This window comes from Sorex araneus, chromosome 10 (assembly GCF_027595985.1).
Source record: "Sorex araneus isolate mSorAra2 chromosome 10, mSorAra2.pri, whole genome shotgun sequence".
Lineage (NCBI taxonomy): Eukaryota > Metazoa > Chordata > Mammalia > Eulipotyphla > Soricidae > Sorex > Sorex araneus.
Window position 1 is genome coordinate 64,703,842 of NC_073311.1, and position 18,774 is coordinate 64,722,615.

Here is an 18,774-nt window from a genome sequence, read left to right on the forward strand (position 1 = left end):
TCTGGCACGAGGGCCCTTCCTGCAGGCGGGACGGCAACCCCTCAGCCCAGGCCATTGGCCTTCCCCACCATGTCGTCATTCCAGCCACCTGCTGATTCCCGAGAAACCACAAACACCAGCCTTGTTCCTCTTAGGGGATCTGGACACACACACACACACACACACACACACACACACACATATACACACACACACACACGCAAAGATAAAAGAAAATTTTGCCAAAGTCGATATTTCTCAAACTCCTCGGTGATTCGGCTTCTGATAATTCATGCCAAGGTTGGGTCATTGATAAGCCTCAAAACGGAAACCTGTAGAAGAGAGAGGATCTCTGGCTAGCTGACAGGGTCGTTCCGGGGACTTCTCTTCCCTGGGGGTCGTGAGCATCCCTGGAGCTGAGCGGGCGAGGAAGCCCTCGGTTACTTGCGGCGAGGAGGGGTCAGGCCTGGCTCAGACAGCCGGGAGGCGTCAGTGGGAGGAGCCGCAGGGCAGGAGGGGCCGGCCACACACGTGGCCGCCAGTTTCTAGTGTGTCCAAGCATCTTTGGTTCGGATTTTGATGTTCCTGATTTGGGTGAGTTTGAATTGGCGTTTTGGGTGGGCTTGGAGATGCTCAAGCTCAGGATTAGTTTGAATCATGAGGAGCACACCAGATTTGTTCCCTGTTCATTCTCTGTCCAAACCATTTTTGATTTTCAAAAGAGAAGGCCTGGCTTAGTAGACTGAAATCTGTTCCTCTCGAGCCCCACGCCACTCCCCGGCCCACTTCCCCAGAAGGTTCTGCCATCCCGACCCTGGCGTCTGCCCGCCTGGGGCTTCCCCACACTTACGTCGATATTCAGCAGCTGCCGGGATGTTTCAAATACCATTTAAATGGCCGCGTGCTATCATTCTTCTCAACGTCATTTTTGAGATTGACTAAGATGTAAATACTGTTCACTATTCTGTGCAGTCCTCTAGGAAAGCATCAAAACAGACTCATTCTGTGGATGGAAACTTAGGTCCTTTAAAAATCACCACGGGCCGGAGCGATAGCACAGCGGGTAGGGTGTTTGCTTGCACGCGGCCGACCCGGGTTCGATCCCGGCATCCCATATGGTCCCCCAAGCACCGCCAGGAGTAATTCCTGAGTGCAAAGCCAGGAGTAACCCCTGAGCATCGCTGGGTGTGACCCAAAAAGCAAAAAAAAAAAAATAAAATAAATAAAAAAATAAAAATCACCGCATGTTTTTTTCCAATGCGTTTAGTTTTGCGACGGATCTTCTATTTTTTGTGCCCACCTGATACTGCCCAGGAGTCGCTCAGAGTGGCACTGGGGTACCCGGGTGCTGGGGGTTGACCCTCGGGGCTCCCACTTGCTGAGCCTCCCCGCAGACCCCCGAGCTCTCTCCCTGGCGGGGAAGGGCAGACGCTTTTCTCCGTGCTTCCGGTGGCTGGATTTCAGAGCTTCAGGGAGTGTCCTCAGGAGCTATTGCTGTTAATTAACCGAGTGATTGAATTATTGGTGATTGAATCAGAGTGATTATTTCTGAAATATTGGATGTTGCCTATTTAATTCCACAAACCCGAAGTGGCACCCAATTTTGTTCTCATGCTAGTAAATCAGAGTTCCCACTGATCTGCCCCATGCCAGCATTTGTCACTGTTGGGCCACTTTAATTTTGTCTTATTTATGTGCTCCGACGTTGAGCCCAATTATGTTTCTCTAGTGACTACTGTAGTTGAACTAAGTTTCGTTGTTTATTGGCCATTTTATTTTGTTATCTGTCGTTGATTCAATATGTGTTTCCGGGGGGGATTGCTTTTTACTGTTGATTTCTAGGATTTGTGGGTCCCTGGTGATGTCTTCTCTTAGTTGGTGCCATGTTTCGTTTTATTTTTACATTTTCTCATGGTGTTTTTGTTGTTTAATTTTTAAAAACAATTTAATTTTTAAAAATATTATTTTAAATGTATTTTTAATAAGTTCTTTTATGGCATTATCTGATATAGTTTAAATAGTGTCTCCCTACTCCAAGATCATAAAACTATTTTCTGTATTTTTCTATATCATATTCAAACTCTTGCATTTCTCTCTGTAAGTAAACTAACGTTTCGCATAGATGTGAGCTACTCTCCCACATTTATTATTTATACGAGTTTACGTGTGTTGCCCAACTCCCACTTAATAAATCATTATTTCTTTCTGTACTTATCTGCTATGTACTTATCTCAATGAGCTCAGTTTTGCAATCTGCTATACTCATTAATATCTTGCAAGTGTCCATGCTAGATCTGAGGGTCGTGTTTGCGACTCTCTTCAATTCTAGTGTTGTTTCATTGCTCATCACTGGGCTAGTCCCACGGTGTCTAGATTAAACTGCCTCTGAGTGCATCTCATCACACAGGCGACCGGCTGCTCAGCTGCCTCCACCGCAAATCTGTCTCGACGAGTCTTAGTCACGTGCTCCCTGCTGTCCTCTTTAGAACTGGCTTGGGACAAGCACAGTTCTCCTGATATTGTCACTCCGTTTGTGCTCCCAGGCCCTAGCAAAGAATGTCGCCATTTCTTTAATCTGTTTTTCTCTGCGTGCCATATTTCGAGTTGTTCCTTCAGCTCTGGTGTCTATTTCATGGTTCCCCCGAGGGAGGGCTGGGTGCTGGGGATACACCCAGCCGTGTTCATGGCTTACTGCCGGCTCTGTGCTCAGGAGTCACTCCTGGAGGTGCGCAGGGGACCATATCAGTGCCTGGAGTTGAGCCAGGGTCGGCCATGCACAAGGCTAGTGCCTTAACCCCTGCATTATCTCTCCGGCCCAGTGGAGTTTAATCAGCTTCTTACTTGCCCACAGAATGTTTAATTGCAAACATATCATTTTTCATTTCTAGAGCTTTGATTTTATTGTTACTGATTTTTTAAAAAAGAAAGCATATCCCTGGTGTTTTTTTTTTAATGTGCCCTGCTCTTTATTCATATTTTAATTTTTTGTCATGTATTTAAAGATTTCGAATGTACATTTTTAAGTCTATTTGTTAGTTGTACTATTTTAAATCAACATGGCTTTAGTTCATGGAGAAAGGGGAAAAGAACAAACAAGCTGAGTGGTACATGGGGGTGTGAGTGCAGTGACCCTTTGTGTGTTTGCTATGGTTTCTGTCAATTTGTTTTCCAAAAGGCTTTTTATGTGATAATTTGGTGTGGCCTTTTTTGCGGGGGGGGGGGGGGGGGGGAGGGGGAGGGGGGAGTGGTGTTACCTTTTCAGTTGGTTTGTCTGGACAAGTGTCTGCATGGAGCCAGTCCCCCCCTCCCCTCACATCTGTTTGCCGTAGGAAATTTCAAGCTCACGCAGAAGTAGATAAATGGTACCATGAACGTTCCCATCACTCAGCCTCAGTAATTACTCGTGATCAGTCCTGTCTCATTTGTCTTTCCTATACTCCGTACCCACATATCGTACGCGGGATTATTCATCCATAAATACTGTACTGGGTAAGTCAGAAGAGGGAAATAAAAAATAATCAAAATACCAATCAAATCTAACAAGTTAAGTTTCTTAATGGGAGCAAATCAGTGTTCAGATATCCGTGATTAACTCATGAATATTTCCGCGGAGCTTTTCAAAAATCAGCGTCCCAATAAGACCCGTGTACGACGGTTGGTTTATTTACTTCTCAAGTCTCCTTTCCTCGGGGAGTTACCCCCTCTCCTCGCCTTTCTGCTCTGTCTCCATCTCTCTTTTACCATCTTTGGAGTTGTCTGTTTGTTAAAAAAAAAAAAAAAGGCCCAGTTTCGTCTTCCCCTGTGATGGCATTACGGCCCGGACCGCCACCCCTCCGGCGCCTGCGGGTGAGAGCAGCCTTCTGGGGTGAGAGGGCCCACTCATTCCTTTTTTCTTTTTATTTTTCTTATTTGCTTTTTAGGTCACACCCGGTGATGCACAGGGTTTACTCCTGGCTCTGCACTCAGGAATCACCCCTGGTGGTGCTCGGGGGACCCTATGGGATGCTGGGAATTGAACCCGTGTTGGTCGCATGCAAGGCAAATGTCCTCCCCGCTGTGCTCTTGCTCCAGCCCCTCATCCATTCCTTGTCATGGCAGGATGTCGGTACATCCCTGTGCCAAGAGGAAGGGGGGCTGACCCCCATGTGGAAGGGGCTGACCTTCACGCCGGGGTCTTGGCTCTTGGCTCCATCTCTCGTCCTGTGCGTGCAGAGGCACCTTGACATGCCGTGTATGGAAGCGGTTTCCCACCGTCCCTCCTATCCCACCTCTTCAAGTCACAGTTTTCTACAGAACAGGGTTGTCTTCGTTTCTTCCCATTTTACTGAAGTTCCCTGATTCACAATCCTGTGGATGATAGTTTCTTGGATACATTGTACCAGCACCACACCACCAGAGTACCCACTTCCTTCCCACCAGTGTCCCATGGACACACACACACACACACACATACACACACACACACACACACACACACACACACACACACACTGGTCCTTTTTGTTTGTTTTTTGTTTGCTTGTTTGGTATTTGGGCCACACCTGGCAGTGCTCGGGACTTACTCCTGGCTCTGTGCATAGGGATCACTCCCGGCGGGCTTCGGGAAGCCATACGGGGTGCTGAGGGCTGAAGCTGGGTGTGTCACACGCAAGGCTAGTGTCCTACCAGCTGTGCCATCCCTCTGGCTCCTCGTGATCCCATCATTGGGGGGTGGGGGGAAATCAGAGACCTGACGTGTGTGTGCACAGTGGGGAGCGTGTAGAGACATTTTCTGGGGAGAGATCCTTGATCAGTGCTTGATGATTGAATATTGGAGCCACTGTGTTCGAAATGGTTGAAGGCGGAGCGTCACACCGAACCGATTCAGAAAGGCAAATGATGCCAGTGGGGGGCCCGAGGCAGGTCCCGCTCTGTCTGCAAACAGCTTCCCTGCGTCACAGTTCTGTCCCCTCTGCTCCTCTAGACCTGACACACACGCGCCCGGCGGCTCCCGTGACATCTGCGCCTTGGCCGGGATGCCGCCATCTGCTGTGCTGTGCAGAGGGACCCACGCCACGGGAGTCTCCTTGCATGGCGCGAGGCAGTCGTCTGTCTGCCAGGAGAAACGGGAGGGTTTCTCTGCTCCGAGTACTTTGAGAGGAGACAGGGAGACGTGAGGCTCCTGGGTTTTGCGACGATGAGCTGTTCGCCGTCGCTGGCAGGCAGGTGCCGGAACGTGTGACCTGCAGCAACTCGTGCCGGCACATCTCCCCGAGCGCCCCGCTCCCGCCTCCCTTCGGCAGGACTGGGAAGGGCAGGACACTAGGTCCATAGGATCTGAGGGGTCCCGGCTCCCTTCATCCAGCCGCCGGTCACAAGGTCCACTCTCCCGCCAGCCCCATCCGGAGAGTCTTCTCAGAGCCAGGAGAGCACCGCTGAGGGCACGCACCTCTGCTCAGCCCACAGTGCTCAGACGGCGGGTAACTCTGGGCCCGCTTTCCTTCCCACCGTCCTGGACAGCACAGCAGGTGTGTGTGATGGCACAGCCGTGCCAGCGCCCATGCTGTGTGCTCTGAAGCCTTTCTGTCCGCCTGCCTCTACAGTGTCTGTTACACAGAAAATATTGGGGATGCGTCTCATCATAGCCATCAGGAGTCTCACACGTCATTTGGGGGGGAAAGAACGTTGCTCGCCACGCACAGGGTCTATGGGGGGGGGCTGCTGGAGCTCCGTGCCACACACGCTCCTTCACAGCCAGACTTAACATTTTTTGTGGGTTTTTTTTAGGGGGTCAAGGGGGGATGTAAGGGGTCACACACAGCTGTGCTCAGAAGCCACTGCCCGCTGAGTCCTCGGGGGACCAGGTGGTGCCGGGGACTCACACAGGCCTCTGGTGTGCAGAGTGTTTGGTCCAGTCCTTTGAACCATCTCCCCAAGCCAACCAGAGTGTTCTTTACTTTCTTTTATTTATGTATTTGTTTATTTATTTATTTATTGCGCCAGACCTGGCTCTAGTCAGGGCTTGCTCCTGGCTCTGTGCTCAGGGGTCACTCCTGGCAGGGCTTAGGGGACCCCTTGTGGTGCTGGGGATGAGCCTGGGGTGGCCGCGTGCAAGGCAAGTGCCCTGCCCACTGTACTGTCGCTCCGGCCCTGCCAACCGGGAGTTTTACCCCAAAAGAGCAAGTCAATTGGGTCCGCTCCCACGGAGCAACGGGCAGAGAATTTGCTGCCCGAATTCTTTGAAATGGGACTTTAATAGTTTATTTCCCCGAAGAGTTTAGATCTACTAACATTCTTAGCCATGATGGGCCTGATTTGATTTTTCTCTTTAATTAGCACATAAATGATTTATTTGGGTTCGGTGTGCTGCTGTGGGTTTACTTTGGCTCCGTTTGACCATCGTAGCGCGCCCAGATGTAAAACTCCCGTCCCCAGAGGGCTAGACCGGTCTGTCCAAGCTCAGCAACTCGGACAAGAGGACGAGACTGAGTGGCTGTCACTGGGAGCTACCGAGTGTGGCTCAGCAAGTACCCTTTGTCTGTGAGCCCGTAAAAGAAAGAATTTTCTGTGCTAGAGCTGTAGTCTGGAGTCACCTCTCTTGGGGAGCAATCAGGAAGGGCTTGGGGGTACACTCGGCAGTGCTCAGGGCTTACTTACTCTTGGCTCTGTGCTCAGCGGTCACTCCTGGCAATGTTCTGGGAACCATATATGGTACTGGGGATTGAACCCTGGGTCAGCCTCAGACAAGAAAAGTACCTTAACTCCCGTACGACCTCTCTGGTCCCCGGAATTACCTTTTTTTTAAGGAAAAATGTTGACTGAGATCTCTACCAACATCTCTTCAAGCATATTCTCTTAGGCCGTCTGTGTGAAGTGTCCGTGGCCCCCGCCAGCTGCACCCCCACTCCCAGAGGGGGAAACACGCAGGTGAGAATGGATGTCAGAACCCGGATCCACCCTGGCTCACGGAGCTGGGCCTTGGACCAAGAGGGGGTGTTGTGTCAGATCGCTCCCCGGGCTCCGTTTTCTCTGATGGAAAAGTAAAAAGAGGAAAGCGATGGTGCGTCCTGCAGCGGAGGGTCCCCACGGCGAGCAGGGTCCGCCCTCCCTTCTGAGGAGCCGGACGCCGAGCCGAGCACTCCGTAGGGAAGCTCCCGCACTATCAAAAATGGTTGCTCACAATTTGACTTTTGTTCGTGATGGCAAAGAAGCCACAACTTTGAACTTGGTGGAATTGACTTTTTAAAGGATTTTGCACATTGTAATGTTGTGTTCTGGGATTTAATCGTAAAACAAGAATGCTCCCAGTGTCCAGAGAAATGCATTTCTCATCTTGTCCATTTTTTCAAACCCTGTCATAAACTCCTTGGCCAACGTTGGATCTTTAGATATTTCACTGTCGGGGTTTCACTTTAATATCAACGCACAAACTTGGGCAGAGACCATCTGATTTTTTTTCTTTTTAAGTTCTATTCATTTTGGACCTGTTAGGGCCGGAAAATATTTGTCGCTGACTAGCATTTTGTTTCCCCAGAAATGAGTCTTGGTGAAACGCTTCCAGCGTAACCCGAGACACAGAAGCCCTCGCGGCTCCTGGGCGGGGCCTCCAGGGCGCTGGAGGGGAAGGTGTTTGCAGCCAGAAAGCAAAGGCGCCCAGAAAGCAGCTTTGGAACGCTGGTGTGTGCACACGCTTTCTGCCAGCAGGCGTGGAAGGAGGCCTGGAAAGGGGGTCCTTGTCGTGAGAGAGAGAGGGGCCCCGGCCCGGAGGCAGGGTCGTGGACGCTGACGGGCCGGGGAAGGAAGCAGACGGGGCTCTCCCAGGGTGACACCCCCGGCCTCCAGCCTCCAAGCAGTTGGGGGGGGTTTCCAACCTGCGGGGTCCGAGACCCACAGCAAAGCCGCCCTCCCTGGACCTCTGTCCACCCGTCTTTCCGGAGTCTCTGCTGCTCCTTCTCTGGGGGCGTGGCACCCGGCGTGGCACCTGGCGTGGCACCTGGCATGGCACCCGGCGTGGCACCTGGTCTTGTGGCACCCGGAGGCTGTGCGGGGCTAGAGTACATCTAGCTGTCGGCACCCAGCGGAGGCCCTGGGGGAAGCCAGGTGGGTTGTTCTCTGCAGGGGTCACCGGGCACCCGATTTCGTCATCTAGGGAGGACCCTGCCGCGTTGTGGACTCATGCCCGTGTCTCTCCTGAGACAGAGCCCGGAGCCCTGCTCCGCCCTGGCCAGGCCCCGAGTGCTCCCTCTCTCTCCCGCCCTCTCTCTCTCCCCACCCTCTCTCCCTGTCTCTCTGTCTCTCTCTGTCTCTCTCTCTCTCCCTCTGTCTCTCTCCCTCCCTCTCTCTCTCCCTCTCTCTCTCCCTCTCTCTCTCCCTCCCTCTCTCTCTCCCTCTCTCTCTTCCTCTCTCTCTCTCCCCCCACTCTCTCTCTGTCTCTCTCTCCCTTTCTCTCTCTCCCTCTCTCTCTCCCTCCCTCTCTCTCCCACCCTCTCTCTCTCTCCCTGTCTCTGTCTCTCTCTCCCTGTCTCTCTCTTTCCCTTTCTCTCTCTCCCTCTGTCTCTTTCTCTCTCTCCCTCTCTCCCTCTGTCTCTTTCTCTGTCTCTCTCTCCCTCTCTCTCTCCGTCTCTCTCTCCCTCTCTCTCCCTTTCTCTCTTTCTGTCTCTCCCTCTCTCTCCCTCTCTCTCTCACTCTCCCTGTCTCTCTCTGTCTCTCTCCCTCTCTCTGTCTCTCTCTGTCTCTCTCTCCCTGTCTCTCTCTGTCTCTCTCTCTCCCTTTCTCTCTCTCCCTCTGTCTCTTTCTCTCTCTCCCTCTCTCTCTCCCTTTCTCTCTCTCCCTCTGTCTCTCCCTGTCTCTTTCTCTGTCTCTCTCTCCCTCTCTCTCTCTCCCTTTCTCTCTCTCTCCCTCTCTCTCCCTCTGTCTCTCTCTCTCTCTCCATCTCTCTCTCTCCCTCTCTCTCTCTCCCTCTCTCTCTTTCTGTCTCTCTCCCTCTCTCTCTCACTCTCCCTGTCTCTCTCTGTCTCTCTCTCTCTGTCTCTTTATACTTTTTGGGTCACACCCAGTGATGCTCAGGGGTCACTCCTGGCTCTACACTCAGGAATTACTCCTGGCAGTGCTCGGGGGACCCTATGGGATGCTGGGAATCAAACCCGGGTCAGCTGCATGCAAGGCAAACGCCCTCCCCGCTGTGCTATCGCTCCAGCCCCGTGAAGTTCTCTCTCTTCCTGTGCGTGCGTCTGGGCCCCACTGGCTGGGTGGTGACTCTCGAGTCCTCCCCTGCAGTACCTCAGGGCCCCCAGAGTGCTCAGGGCCCGCCACGCCTCAGTGGACAGCGAGGGGAGGCCTCACCGCTCTCTGCCCACGTCATCCCTGCCCGCTCCGGGGGCTCCGGGGTCTCTCACGCTTCGGATCTGACGTCCTTGGGACAGAACAGTGAAGCCCGCCGCGCCCTCGGCTCCCCTCCCATGACCCTTAGGACGGGCCTTTCCCGTCCTCACTAATCTCTTCTCCTGACTGTCCTTCAGTCCCCGAGAGGAGCAGCCGATGGCGTGTTCTCCCAGCACATCTCTGGTGGTGTCAGAAGGCTTCTTCCTCCAAGCAGGCGGCCAGGCTAGGCATGGTTGGGAGCCGGGATCTGAGCAATATCTGGAGGAGTCCATAGCCTTGTCTGTGCCAGGGCAACCGGAGCATCAACCCTCCCTCACCTGTAAAATGGGGCCTGAGAGGGCAACTGCTCCAGAGGTTTGTGGTGGCCGAAGGGGACCCCCTGGCAGGTCAGCCCGCGCGGGGTCAGCGTAAAGTCCCCGAGTCACCAGGGCTCAAACGGTCTCACTTGTATCACCAATGACCCCGCCCGGCCCGCGGGGATGCCGTCACAGTCGGGCTAGATTTGCCGCCCAGACAATTCCTCGGGCATCAGCCACGGGCACAGTCCCTCTGCAAAGCCTGTCCGGTCCTTCCATGTGTCACCTTAACAGCCCCGGAGATGCCGGCAGTCGTGTCCCCATGGCTGTAGCATTCCCGGTTGTTCCCCAGGTATTTGTTTGAAACTGTTCCAGTCTCTCTATTGCTGTTGTCGTTAATCCTCGAATTAACCATCAAGAGAAGGAATTTGCACAGCAGGAATGGGGTCGCTTTGTCCAGGAGCAGCTAATAGTGAAGGAAGAGTCAACGCCAAGCGCTGAAGCCTCCCTTTCCTGAGTGGTGGGTCATGCTGGACTTGGGGTTTGGTTTTACTTTGGGGGCCACACCGCGCAGCGTTCGGGGGCTACTTCTGGCGCTAACTTAAGAATTTCTCAGGGATACCAGGGATGGAGCCCGGGTCGGCCACGTGCAAATGTCCTGCCAGCTGCAACTTGGCTCCGGTGCTTCACACTGGAATTTAACACGGTAGGAAAAAAAAAAGGTTCTCACTTGTTGACTGAACGATTCCTGAAAGTGGTGTGTGTTTGAGAGCTGTGCTGGCCCTTCGCGCTCCCTCCGAGGGGAAGATAGAGTATTTCTGAGTGCTCTTATCTTCCTTTTTATCTAAAACGTATTGAAAAGGAGTGATAAGAATACACGTGGAGAGATGGCTGCGTTTCTGCCACACCACCATCCTGCTCGTTTAACACCAGAATCTTCATTCTCTTTTATAAAATGGATCTGCCGGGAGGAAGAGTCGACAGTTGATGGGACGTTGGCCGAGTGACCGGGGTGCGCTCGGTTGGGGGCCGTGGGTGCTGCTCGCCTTCAGGCCCAGGTGTCCACTGCTCCGGCGCCTTGTCCACAGACGTGAGTTTCCCGGGGAGTCGGTTCCTCTGCAGAGTGGCCACGCAAGCGGAGACTTGCCGAGGACGTGGCCCCCGGGAAGAGTGGCGGTGTCCCCTCCACTGGGTGCCATCGGACTTCAGTCCCACAGGCCAGGCGCTGGGCCCAGCATTTCTCCTCGCCCCCGGTTCTGTGGGTGGGTCGCAGGGGTCCTGAGCGACGCAGCCAAGGGAAGACAGAAAGGAGCCGCCGTGGCCGCCAGGTCATGGGGAAGGAGGAGGGCTGCAGAGGGCGGGCGGGCCAGGTGGAGGGATACGGGGCTGCGAGGGTCCTCTCCTGGGCTGCCCGCACTCCCCCCGAAACTGCGCCCGTGACTGCCCTCCACTGTGGGGGGGTGTTTGCGCCAGGGGGCCTGGCAGGCCCCGTCCCGTGGGAAAGTATCAACCTGCACCCGTGGGAGAAGTGGGTGGAGTGGGCTGGGCAGAGCCCGACGCCCTGACAGAGAGCCACGAACATTGCAGGGATCCCTCCCAAGCACGGCCAGACCCACAGAGGCCCCGGGCAAGGCCGTGGGTCGGCAGCAGGAAGCCCGGGGCTCTCCCGCTGGTAGCAGAGAATATTTATTTATTTATTTTTTTAAAAAAGCGAATTTCGTGACTTTATTTTTTTTTTCTAGAGGCTGTGTAGTATTCCATGTGTAGATGTGCCACCGTTTCTGTAACCAGTGTCTGCACGCGGGCACTCGGCTGCTACCAGATTCTGGCTGTTGTGAACAGTGCTGTGACCATTGGGAAAAACCTTGAGGGGCGTCTGGCAGGGTGCGGGCTCCCGCCCACCCCGCCGGGCTCTGTCGGGCAGCTCTGTCCACAGCCAGCGGCGAAGAAGACAGACAGATCCAAGCCAGAGTGTCCACATGGAGGGCAGTAAGGACCGAGAGGCCCATCCCCAGAGCTAAGGGGCAGCATCTGGCCAGGCCCCGGGGAAGCGCCACGGACGCCTCTCGAGGTCCTCGCTCGGCCCCTGCCTCTGGCTTGTGACGCGCCGTAGACGCAGGTGCCAGAGCAGCGGAGGGCCACGGGCAGCCCCCCCCCCCCCGGGAGCGAGTGTGGCCCCTCAGCCAGGGGCGCCCCCCACAGGCAGGCCCTGCCTCTGCCCGGGCGAGAGAAGGCCGCTCCCTCCGCAGACAGGATGTGGACTTTCCTCTCTTTAGCATCTCTTTGCTTTATTTTCTTAATTTTTTATTTGGTTTTTTATTGGTTGAGGCTGCATGATTTGTAGTATGATGGTCTCACGGTGTCCATGGTCCCAACACCACACCCTCCCCACGGCCCGACACCGCTCCCAATCCACCCAGCACTCAGCTGTGTGAATCAGTTTTCCCATCTGCCGCCTTTGGCCCTTTGTGATTCCAGATGTATAGCTAGTTAACTTTCTTTCTTTCTTTCTTTCTTTCTTTCTTTCTTTCTTTCTTTCTTTCTTTCTTTCTTTCTTTCTTTCTTTCTTTCTTTCTTTTTCTTTCTTTCTTTTTCTTTCTTTCTTTCTTTCTTCCTTCCTTCCTTCCTTCCTTCCTTCCTTCCTTCCTTCCTTTCTTTCTTTCTTTCTTTCTTTCTTTCTTTCTTTCTTTCTTTCTTTCTTTCTATCTCTTTCCTTCCTTCTTTCTTTCTTTCTTTCTTTCTTTCTTTCTTTCTTTCTTTCTTTCTTTCTTTCTTTCTTTCTTTCTTTCTTTCTTTCTTTCTTTCTTTCTCTCTCTGTCTCTTTCTCTTTGTTTCTCTCTTTCTTTCTTTCCTTTCTTTCTCTCTTTTATTCTTTCTCTCTCTTTCTCTTTCTTTCCTTTCTTTCTTTCTCTCTTCCTCTTTTTCTTTCTTTCTTTCTTTCTCTCTCTCTCTTTCTCTTTGTTTCTTTCTTTCCTTTCTTTCTCTCTCTTTCTTTCTTTCTTTCTCTCTCTCTGTTTCTCTCTTTCTCTTTCTTTCCTTTCTTTCTTTCTCTCTCTTCCTCTTTCTCTCTTTCTCTCTTTCTTTCTTCTTTCCTTCCTTCCTTCCTTCCTTCCTTCCTTCCTTCCTTCCTTCTTTCTTTCTTTCTTTCTTTCTTTCTTTCTTTCTTTCTTTCTTTCTTTCTTTCTTTCTTTCTTTCTTTCTTTCTTTCTTTCTTTCTTTTTCTCTCTCTCAGGGATTCAATGTTCCGGCACCAACCCCACCTTCAGTGTGACCTTCCCCCACCAACATCCCTGGTTCCTCGCTGCCCGCGCCCCCGGCCTGCCCCTTGGCGGGCACAGAGAAATCTACTTTCTGCTGCTTCTTACAACACAGACCTCACCGAGGTGTCACTAAAGTCCTTGTCTGGGGTTTACTGGGCCGTTTTGTGCTGGTCGAGCCTTCTGTGTTCGTTTTCACTCCTGAGCTTAGGGGCGTCTGCAACTTTCCCATTTGACTGGCTGTGCCCCTACCGGGTGTCGGTACTGGGAAATTCGGCGTGTCCAGGGGCTGTGAACTGGGACGACTCAGCAGCCTGCCGTCCCAGCTGGGCCGTTCATATGCCGGTGGCAGTGGGTGTGGACGGAGCGCTGGGCGTCCACAGGGCGGGGACTCGGCCTGCCCATCCCGAGGAAGCTCTAGAGATGCCGGCCTGGAGCCTGGGCCCGCCTGAGTCCGTCCCTGCCACGCCTGAGAAAGGTCGTTCTGTAGTGAGGCTTCTCCGGAGGCCAAACCCCAGAAACCCACGTCCGGATGCTGGTGGGGGACCCTGGGCCGCCTTCTTCCCTCTGAGACGTCTCGCCGACTCGTCCGCACCTCCGCCTCCCGGGCCTGAGTTGAAGGTTCACGTGTCCCGGAGGCCCCCACCCCTGCTCCAGCCTGTGCGGTGACCCCACTGTTCCCCCAGGCCGGTCCCCGGAGTCCCTGGTCAGCGCAGCCGGCAGCCCGCCCCCTCCCGGCCTCCCCTTTCTGGGTCTGCGAGGCCTGGTGGGCTCCCTGCTTCCCTGGGACAGCCCGGGCCCTTTCCTACGACCAGGAGGACACCCGGGCCCTCGCTGGGATGGGAAGTTGCTCTCTGCCCAGGGTACAGCGTGCAGGGCCTGGGCCCCTCCCCGAACCGTCTGCTCCACCCCCCAGGGCCCAGTGGGGGCAGCCCGGAGCCTGGGGACGGGCCTGTGTCTGGGGCTCCCCATCCCCAGACGGCCGTGGGGAGCCTGGGGACGAAAGCAGAGATTTTTCACTTTTTCTCCGCCTGGTCCAGCTCTCACAGACCGGGCAGGAGGGAGCGCGGAGTTTCTGCAGAGAGCGCCTTCCCCTCCCGGCCCGGGAAACCTCACCCTGGGCCCCCTCCCCACGGCCCAGGGCTCCCGGCCACCTCCCGCCCCCTCTCCCCCCAGATCTTTCCAGTCTGAGCTGTGCTTGCAGATTTGGTGCCAGACGCGCCACTCGCTGCTCCTGGGTCACGCAGGCAGCCTGCCCTGGCGAGGAAACGCCCAGAAACGGTCTGTTCTGAGAGGCGGCCCCTCCTGGGGCGGTGCTTTCCGTGGGCCGGGGCGAGGCTGGCTGGGAGGTGGGGCTGGAGAGCTGGCGGTGGGGTGACCTGCTCCGTCCCCCCCCCCCCCCCCCCCCCCCGGGTCCGTCTCTGGGGAAACCGCGCTGGCCAGAACCGGTGCCGTGTTGCTTGCATTTTCCATTCTGCGGGAGGACGCGGCGACGCTTTCGGGTCTCCAAGAGGCAGCGGGAGCGAGAAACTCTCAGTCACAGTTTAAAACCTTTCGGTGCCTGGGAAAAGTGATTAATTAAAAAGATAAAAAATCTGCCGGTGCACGCGAAGGAGACTCCAGCTGGACTGCGGGGCCAGGGAGGCGTCCTTCTGTCCGAGGGGCCGCCCCACTGCCCACCCGCCTCCCACCACGTCCTTCTCTTCCCGTGGCTGACCCCTGGCTCCCGAATCAGTGCTCACTCCGTTTCTCCCTCGCCCGGGGCCTGCCCAGTCACCTAATACTCGGAGGCACCGAGCCTGCTTCTCCCGGAACTTGTCTCCGCCCGTGTCTGGGACTTGCCTGCCTCGGTCTGAGTGCCCCCCCCCAATCTTGCTGAGCCCCTCCCGCACACCCCCAGCCGGCACTGCTCGTCTTCCTGAAGCGGCCCCCCCCCCCCGCGCCCAGCCCCTTTTCCAGCTCGCCCCTTCGCCTCTTCTCCGTGCTCAGTTGTCCCAAGGCAGGACGCAGAGCTCTGTGGGGGTCGGGAGCAGCCCCTGAGGAGTGAGCACCGCAGGGATGAGTGTCCCCGGACGGGGGGGGGGTCTCCCGTTCCCACCCCCCTCACCTCTCCCTCGGTAGCAAAGTCTTGGTTTGTTTGGGTTTTAGTTGGGGGGGCCACACCCGGTGATGCTCAGGGGTTACTCTGCGCAGCACTCAGGAATCTCTCCTGCCGGTGATTGGGAGGGGGATGCCAGGGTTACTCTGCACAGCACTCAGGAATCACTCCTGCCGGTGATTGGGAGGGGGATGCCAGGGTTACTCTGCGCAGCACTCAGGAATCACTCCTGCTGGTGATTGGGAGGGGGATGCTCAGGGGTTACTCTGCACAGCACTCAGGAATCACTCCTGCTGGTGATTGGGAGGGGGATGCCAGGGACCAAATGCGGGTCAGTCATGTGCAAGGTCAGCTCCCTGCTCACTGGGCTTCCGCTCAGCAGCCGGCTGGCCCGGGGAAGCCTCCTTCCCTAATAAGTGGGGGGTGGGCAGAGGCAATCTCGGCTCCCTCCGGCCTGGAGCAAAGTCTTTTTGAGTTGCCCAGTTCAGCGCCGTTTCTTCCCCTCTCTGTGCTTCTGAGATCCAGGTGACACATCACGCCGGTCCTTAGGTGGGGCTGGCTGGCACTGCACTGGAGCACTGTCTCATCGGTTTGCTCGAGCGGGCACCAGTAACGTCTCCATTGTGAGACTTGTCGTGACTGTTTTTGGCACATCGAATACGCCACGGGGAGCTTGCCAGGCTCTGCTGTGCGGGTGGGATACTCTCGGTAGCTTGCCGGGCTCTCCAAGAGGGATGGAGGAATTGAACCCCGGGTCGGCCACGTGCAAGGCAAACGCCCTACCCGCTGTGCTCTCGCTCCAGCCCAGTCCAGACTGGCTGGGTACCGACGGAAACTAGGGGCATTTCACCGGCCACCTCTGCCCTGAAGGGCCTCAGGAAGTGCCGGCTGCATGTGAAGAACTGAATGAAGATTGACGGCCCCGGGGAAACCGACTGTCTCTACAGCTCTGGTCCCGAAGCTGAGAGCAGGCCCCGGGGAAGACTCGGGGAAACCCACCAGGCGGGGGCTGCTGCTGGAGCTGGGTGGGCCCCTGGTGTCGCCTGAGTGTGTCCCAGCCCCGTGACCTCCCTGTGCTCTCCCGCAGGTGTGCCTGGTCGCCTACCTGGGGCTGTTCATGCTGTGTGTCTCCTACCAAGTGGACGAGCAGAACTGTCTCCAGTTCACCATGAAAGTAAGTTCGTCCTTCCCCCGCCTCCCTCTCGCCACGGGGGAGGGAGCGCGGGGACGGAGCGAGGGTGTGCCTCTTGCGGGAGCTGCCTCTCTGATGTGTCTAGAAAGTGCATTTTTAGACACACCCCGCAAAAAAAAAAAATTGCCCCAGGAGGTCAGGCATGTGTCCAGACCCCCGAGGTGGCGCTGAGCTGCTCCTTGGCGCTCGGTTCTCTGAACGGGGCTGGCACGGAGCACAGGGAGTCGTCCTCGTTGTCCTTAAAAGGAATATTGAGAATTCACCCGCGCCGCGAAAGACTTGGCCGGAGAAAAGGTGTCCGTGTGGGCGCCCACGTCCGTATCTTGGGGCTGGTTTGGAATATTTGAGCAATGAAGCCGTCTGCCTCTTCCCTCTCGTAGGTGGGAATCAGCGACACAGAAAAAGTACATTGGGTGGGTCCAGATGGCCTGCGCCAGCGTCCAGGGCGGGGGCGGGGCCGGCCATGCCTGGCTGCCCCCGTGTGTGTCTGACATATGTGCCTTTCTGCTCTGGTGGAAACAATGTCTTCGGCTGGGCCAATTCGAGTCAACAGCGGTTTCCCCCGCGTGGTTGAATCGCCGCCAACGGGAAACAGGGCCCACCCTCTCAGCGTGTCGGGTGATAAACACCCCGACTGGGCATCAGAGCTGGGAGAAATCAGATTCCTGCATTTCCCTTCAGCTACTGTAACAGAGACCTGAAAACTTGGTCCTTTTCTTTTTCTATATTTTTTTTCTTTTTAAGTTTGAGAGGCGAGAGGGGGCTTCACCCAGACTGTTCACTCCTCTTTAATAACCGATAAATACAAACCAATACTGCCTTATCCCCAAACAAGAACGCATAAGGCACAGGAGAGAAACTCTACCATTCAAACTTAGGAAGCTGCCGGAAGTGAGACAGGCCTAATCCACTACAAATGGAGCTCATGGCAGGAGAAAGCCGTGCGCTCATGGGGGTGTTCACGCATGTCTACATGATGTGAAGGAAATTGAAGGGAACAAAAAAGTCCACATTATTTCAACTAGATAAAAAAAAAAATCTGGTCATATACAAAACAAAAAGTGCCCGCACTACCGTGTTTTCCTGCAGTGCCGCAACCTCTAAGAGTTAGGCACAGCTGGTCTGACAGGAAAGTTACCGCGGCTGGCTCTCCAAGCCGAGGGTCTCCCTGGGACACACACTTCTCTTTCCTAAGCAAGTCTCATTAATAAAAACTGCCTTGCTTCACACACACACACACACACATACACACACACACACACACACACGCACGCACACGCACGCACGCACGCACACAAGTTCTTGGTTGCTATTTTTTAAATTGATGCAGCTAGAATTTTTGATCGCTCTGCCTACATTTGGGAAATTTGATTTTGCTCCCTGCAAACCCCTAAGCATAGCCCAGAGGGCCTGTGCGACAGTGGTCAGTAAGCCAGCTGGACGGGGGCGAGTCCAGGGGGCCCTAAGGTGCTTACCTTGCACGCTGTCGGTCCAGGTTCAATCCTGAGCATCCCAGATGGTCCCCCAAGCCCGCCTGGAGTGATCCCTGAGCACAAAGCCACGAGTCAGCCCCAGGCAGTGCCAGGTGTGGCACAAAAAACAAAGTTAAAAAAAAAAATAGAAGGCCAGAGAGCTCGGGCATCAGGCATGCTTAGTTCCTTTGGTGGAGGCCAGTGAAAGAGCAAGGCCAGGGGACGAGTCATTTGAAACTCCAGGTCTCTGGCAGAGGCCCGTGACGTTACGGACACTTTGCTCGCCAGGTGAAAGCTGCCGGGGTGCGGGCGCCTGCGAAAGCTTCTCCCCGAGGACCCCGGAAACAACGAAACCAGAAGCAGAGCCTTCCCCGGCCTGCCCGAGCCTCAGTGCCTGCCCCTTGAGTAAGAAGCCGGGGCAGACCCGCCCCAGCCCACCCGTCCGAGGCCCCGAGCCCCCACAGCCCCCGGCCCTCCCTGGCGCCGCGCAGCCCAGGGTGTCTGGGCCCCGTGAGCCCCGCAGAGCCGCTGGCGGAAACGACCAGGAGCTGTGGGGGCCAGGCCAGGGGCAGCGGCTCCATCTGCTTCTCCCGTGTGGGGCGGAGAAAGCCCGGGGCAGCCTCAGCCCCGCTGGCCTCAGCGTCTCTGGCCGACACACCGTGCGGCTTTGAGAACTCATTTCCTCCCGTTCAACGCCTGAGCACAGGGCAGGCAACAGCAACACACACACGTATGCACAGGGCACAGCAAGCAACACACAATGCACACGTGCACACACCACCTACACATCCGTGCAATGTAGCACACATGCACATGCAGTGTACTCACACCACCTGCACATACGTGCAGTACAAAACACATGTAACACATGTGCACACACCACCTACACATCTGCAATATAACACACATGCGTACACAGTATGCGCACACCACCTGCACATATGTGCAATAAGCACTCATGTAACACGTGCACACACCACCTATACATTCATGCAACACAGCACACAGACCACCTATATGCATGCAACACAGCACACACACCACCTGTGCATGTGTGAAGCAAGGACACATGACACATGTGCACAAGCACACATGTCACACATACACATAATGCAGTGTA

The 18,774-nt window shown here is 55.1% G+C and overlaps 1 protein-coding gene across 1 annotated transcript in view; it reads left to right on the forward strand.

The window, feature by feature from the left end:
- Nucleotides 1–18,774, forward strand: part of SSPN (sarcospan) — a 37,236-nt gene that overhangs the window by 12,235 nt on the left and 6,227 nt on the right. Inside the window, exon 3 of the mRNA XM_055117990.1 lies at nucleotides 16,078–16,164. Coding sequence (XP_054973965.1) covers nucleotides 16,078–16,164 — 87 coding nt within the window. The remainder of the gene's footprint in view (nucleotides 1–16,077; nucleotides 16,165–18,774) is intronic.